Source organism: Geospiza fortis, unplaced genomic scaffold, assembly GCF_000277835.1.
Source record: "Geospiza fortis unplaced genomic scaffold, GeoFor_1.0 scaffold132, whole genome shotgun sequence".
Classification (NCBI taxonomy): Eukaryota; Metazoa; Chordata; class Aves; order Passeriformes; family Thraupidae; genus Geospiza; species Geospiza fortis.
This window is the reverse complement of record NW_005054446.1, coordinates 1,283,898-1,289,383: the sequence shown is the minus strand read 5'-3', so window position 1 is coordinate 1,289,383 and position 5,486 is coordinate 1,283,898. Positions and strand designations below refer to the sequence as shown.

General features: G+C 44.7%; 1 protein-coding gene across 1 annotated transcript in view; it reads left to right on the top strand.

The window, feature by feature from the left end:
• The window catches only part of LOC102038590 (tumor necrosis factor receptor superfamily member 8), a gene marked incomplete at its 5' end in the record, with an annotated part of 17,490 nt that overhangs the window by 9,748 nt on the left and 2,256 nt on the right, over window positions 1-5,486 (top strand). The window contains 6 exons of the mRNA XM_031062340.1: window positions 604-753; window positions 850-943; window positions 1,427-1,701; window positions 1,966-2,076; window positions 2,673-2,720; window positions 4,248-4,273. Of these exons, the coding sequence (XP_030918200.1) occupies window positions 604-753; window positions 850-943; window positions 1,427-1,701; window positions 1,966-2,076; window positions 2,673-2,720; window positions 4,248-4,273 (704 nt within the window). The remainder of the gene's footprint in view (window positions 1-603; window positions 754-849; window positions 944-1,426; window positions 1,702-1,965; window positions 2,077-2,672; window positions 2,721-4,247; window positions 4,274-5,486) is intronic.

Below are 5,486 nucleotides of genomic sequence, written 5' to 3'. Positions count from 1 at the left end.
CAGACACTTTTGGCTGGCTGGTGTGTGGTGTTTCATCCCACAGACACTTTTGGCCGGCTGGGTGCTGCAGTTGGCACATGGAGACAAGTCCAGGCCTGCAGGAGCTCTGGTGGTGCTGGGATGGAGCTTTCCCCCATAACAGGGGCTGCTGCTCAGGTTTCCCTCTGTGGAGAAGCTTTGAGGTGATGGTGAAGGAAAGGAGTCGGTTCTGATGGAGGGTTTGGATCCAGAGCTTTATTCTGGCCCACAGGCCTCTGAATGCAGCACCAGCTCCAACAGAACTCCCTGAGCCCGTGGTTGCTGCTCCTTTGAACCCCGGGGAGAGGGGAGGGAAGGGGTCGGGAGCCACCAACCAGGGACAGGATGGGAGGGACAAAGGACACCTGGATGGCCCAATGCCCCCCAGGGGTAGAGGGCATCCTGTGAATCTGCCAATCCCTTCTGGAATGCCAGGACTGACAGACAGTGCTGGGAGGGGAAAGGAGAGGTGACTGACACACCCGGCAGGGAATTATCAGGGGAGGGACCTGGGGTTCTGAGGTAAACCCTGAAATCTCACCACAGCATGGCTCCTTTGCCCCTGTGTGTGTCTCTTGTCCCCAGACCTGGTGGAGAAGCAGCCATGCTCCCTCAGCTCCAGCCGTGTGTGCGAGTGCCGGCCCGGCCTGTTCTGCCAGCTGACCGTGGAGAACAGCTGCTCCCGCTGCCAGCAGCACTCTGTCTGCAAGCCCGGCTTTGGGGTCAAAACCAGGGGTAGGAATCCCACCTGTGCACTTTACCTGCCCTGCTCCTGGCCATAGGCCTGGCCTGATGCGTTTTATTTGGTCCTCAGTCGTGGTTTTTATTCAGGCACCTCAACAAATGATGTGACTTGTGAAGAGTGCCCTCCTGGGACCTTCTCTGATCAAAGCTCCAGCACAGACATCTGCAAACCCCACACCAGGTAAGTCTGTGCTTCCTTAATGGGACTGGCTAATTGAGTGAAATTAATAAAGGATGAAACGGGGTATGTCACTTCTGGTGCAAAGAACACAAATTCATCTTAGAAGCAAGGGAATCGCTGTGGGCTCGTGCAGAGGTTAGAAGGCCTCTCCTAAGGGGGAAATTTCAAGGAAAGGAAATTTCAAGGAAATTTCAAGGAAAGGAAAGGAGAGGAGAAAGGGAAGGAGAAAAGAAAGGAAAGGGGAAAGGAAAAAGGAAAGGAAAAAGAAAAGGAAAGGAAAAAGGAATCCTGCTTGCCTCATTTTTAGTTTACTAAGTAGAGTGGAATTACACGCCTGTGTGAGTAGCAGCTTTGCACAGGCCAAGAATTAATGCCACAGGGATGAGAAGAATGATGACTTTTATACAGAAAACAGTAATTGTGGTTGGTACAAAAATGACCAAGGGGAACATGTGCCTTGTACCTGTTCTTTTTCACACCCAGCTGTGCCAAGTTGAACAAGGTCACCCTAAGGAAAGGAAATGCCACCCATGATCAAGTTTGCCTGGAGCAGCTGCCCACTTACCTCACCCCAAGCACTTTGTCCATGAGATTCAGCAATGAAACAAATAACTTTGACCTGAGGATGTTGAAGGAGAACCTGGTGACCTCTGCTAGTGGTGACCTTCTAAGTGTCACAGCAACTGAAAATCCCAGCTCAACTCCTGAGGAGAAAGCTCAGGCTCCCACCTCAGCCAAGGGGGACATGACAACAGGAGGTAACACAGACACAGCATTTACTCTCTTTTAACTCATTTAACTCTTTTAACTCATCTAACTTTACTCATTTAACATTTACTCTCTCTAGCACTTCTTATTTGGAAGTAGCTTTGGTAAACACAATTTTTATGTGGGAACTGCCTGCAAATCCCCTCTGACTTGTGAAATGATGCCTATGGTCCTATGTTCAAACCCATGGATGTACTCAGGGTTTTCCCTCTGCCTTTTCTCAGCCTGTCCTGTGCTGCCTCTCTGTGCTGCAGGTGTGGTGCTTTGGGCAGTGGTTCTCTCCCTGGCAGTGCTTCTTGGGGCCATGCTGGTGTTTTGGAAATGGAAGATTTGCAAGAAGAGGATCCTCGTCCTCAGGAGAAAGCGTGAGTTTTTCAAGCTGTAACACTGGATCTGCCAAACGGCAGATGGGAAACTCAGATATGGGGATATTTGTGGAGGTCCTTGGGGAAGAGAATGTTCTCTACAGGCCAGATCGGGGTTTAGGGCAAGCTGCTCACACATGATGTTGGAGAACATGAAAGATGGAAGCAGCTGTGAATTTAGGGAGGGACCCACAAGAGGGGAAGAGGCAACTAGCTGTTTCTTCTCTCAGACATTAATATTAAATTAGTATTGGTATTGTCAGATGACAATGACTGTATTAGTAGTAGTATAAATTAGTATTATTATCTCAGACATTAGTATTAAATGATACCTGAAGTGTTGTGTGAGTAGTTTTTGGTTGTGGGAACAGAACTGGGCTTTGGGCATGAGAGGAAGGGTGATTTTTACTGACACTGACTCCCCATAGCTTTGCCTGCAGTTACATGTGGGGTGTGTCTGCAGAACCACATTCCCTCTTTTATAGAAAGCAGGGTGTGCACCTTGTAGGTTGGTTGTAGATCTGTGGGTGTGGTGAAGCTGTTGGAGCCTTCAGGCTCCATGGTGAGTTGGACTAAATGAAAGTTTCTTTTATCAGCACACCTGCATTCGGTCATCGCACACAAATACGTGCTCAAGTCTCCAGGTGAGTGACTGAGGGGCCAGAGAGAAAAGCACAGGCACAATTTCTTTTCTTCACAGAGAAAAGCAAGGCACAATTCTTCCCAAGAATATTTCTGGGTTTCACATTCTCTGAACCTCAGAGAAAGAAAAAAACAATTCTTATCATTTGCTGTGTCTGTGTTTGTTCACAAGTGGAATGCATTGTGGAAGATTGTTTACCTGAAGGGAATTGATCAATTACCTGAAGGGAATTGATCAATTACCTGAAGGGATTTGATAATTGGATTCTGTGTGAGTGTTTTGATTCACTGACCAATTGGATCCAAGTGTGTGTGTGTGTCAGGACTGTCATTGACAGTCACAAGATTCTGTGCAGTGTGTGCATAATAATAATATAAGCCTTCTGATAAGATGGAGTCCTCCTCATCATCGCTCTCCTTCGCTGGGGGCAAAAATATCTACTATAAATAGCTTAACGTGGGATTTTATTTTATAGAATTTTATAAAAAGTGGAAGCTTCTCATGTGACATGTCTGTCCCTGCTGCTGTCCCATGCAGGAGGCCAGCGCTGTTCCTCCTGAGCTGGGTGTGAGCAGGTGCCAGCAGATGGCACTTTGTCCCCACTGCTGCTGAGGGGTGGGTGATGTGTCAGTGCTGGAAAATGCCAGATTGATTTCAATCAGTCAAATATGGGAGATTGTTCAGAAAAAAACCCTGCCCAGATCCCATAAAGTGCAAACATTTTACCCATTTAGCTGATCCCCTCTCAGCAATTCCACTGCCACTGCCAGAGCTATTCTCTGTTGTGTCAGATTCTAATCACCACACAGCAGAGCTTTTTATATTCATTCTTTCAGGAATACAATTTAAATGTGTGAAGCTTAATTTTCTTAAAATGGAATTTTTTCTCCCTCACTTGCCTTGCACAATAGAAACTGTTACTGTGCAGCATTACAGAGCTGATGCTCTGAAAATAAAGGTGATTGCACATCAGGGTGTAATTAGTAAGTCTGAGCCCTTCATGGTGCTGCAGAGTGTTTTACACTCCCTCCTTCTCACCTCTCTTCTTTGCCCAGTGTTCCCTTTTAATGGAACTGTGCATAAAATCCCACCCCCTTAATAATCCTCTGACAATATGATGAACTGACCTAACTTGTTAATCCAGTAGAAAGTTATTAATTTTTTTTTCCTTTTTAATAAGCTTGTGTCGTTCTTATCTAGACCGTTTCATCAGTTCATTTTTTCATAAGATGGGTACCAGTTGTGTGGGGACAGTGATGCAAGAGGCTTTGGGGACAGCAGGATATCACAGTCTTGGCAGGAACCTGCTGCTGGCTCACCTCAGGAGTGTGAGGTGAACCTGAGTTTTCATTTCAGCGTGCCCTGAGTTTTAAGAAAACCATCATGCACATGGGGTGGTTCAGGAAGTACATTGCTAGGTGATCTTTCAGAGCATATATTAACATTCTTAATAATAATAATAATTCTTAATAACCTCAGAAAATATTTGTGAGGTTTCTTCTGATAATGTTCTTCCTTTCCATTGCAGGTTCAGATCTCGTGAACAAATGTGCAGTAAGTGTGAACAATATTCCACAACAGATCACTTTCCATGCCAAAGAAAATCATGTTATTTTCAAATGTCCTGTCTAAAAAGTGCCAGCCTTTTAGTTTGGACTTCCCTCTACAATATATAATAATTTAGGTGGGATGAGATGTATCAGGACTTGATATTTTCATGTCTTGAGCTGAGGTTAATGTGGTGTTAAATAATGCCATAGTTGAGATGGTCACAGTACAAAGCAACTCTCCATTTTCAGAAGGCTTCAAACTCTTTTTATTATAGCATGCATGCTTTTTATACATTCTTACAAAACTCCTAAGTTTACACTTTACTCATTGGTCAGGAAAGACAAGCAAAGTGCTCATTGGAATAGGTAGTTGCAGGTTTCTCATATTTATCCTTTCTTTCTAGAACCTAGAATAGACATTTGCAGGTTTCTCTAATTTATTCTTCTTTCTTTCTTGGTTTCTATGTCAACAACCTCGGTAGAAAATTATTTCAGGGGTGAACATGGATCCTCTTCTCAAACTTCTCTCTGGCTGACAGAAGCTGCTGTAAAACCTCTTCCACAGCTGCCAGTCTTGCTTGTGAGGGGATTTCTTTTGGTGTTCAGCCATTCGTGGTGCATTCCATAGGACAAGATCTGAAATCACAGCATGAAGATGCCTTTTCTTCCTTCTGGGAGGTGTCAGTCCCATTTTATCTTCCTGCTCCAGTCCCACACATGGGATTTGTGCTTTTCTTCTCTGTCCCTCCGCATCCCCTTCCCTCTTCAGGGTTTGGCATGGTGCACAGTGGCTTTGGTTTGTCATTCCTTCAGGACAAGGGTGTTCCAGTTCAGTTTGCAGATGAACAGGACAAACATCAGTCAATATGGCAACAGAAAGCAGCTGAAATCATCACTGCTTAGTTTGATTTCCCCTCTGTCAGTGAAATTAGAGCCACTTTATTTCTCTGTGTCTTCTCAGTTTATTAGGCTTTTTATCTTTACATGTCCAGATCTGCTAAATCACTCCTTAGACTGTTAATTTTTTTTTTGTTTTTAAATGAGCTTGCTTTTAAATGCTGTGTGTCTGCACACACACAAAATACTGTCTGTGACTTTTTCCAGTCACTCTGGTTGCAATCAGCTGCCATAATTTCAGTATGTAATTGTTAATTCCTGAATAGTGAGGAGCTTCAATTCTTGCCTCTATAGAGAGTCAGACGTGAACAAGGCTTATA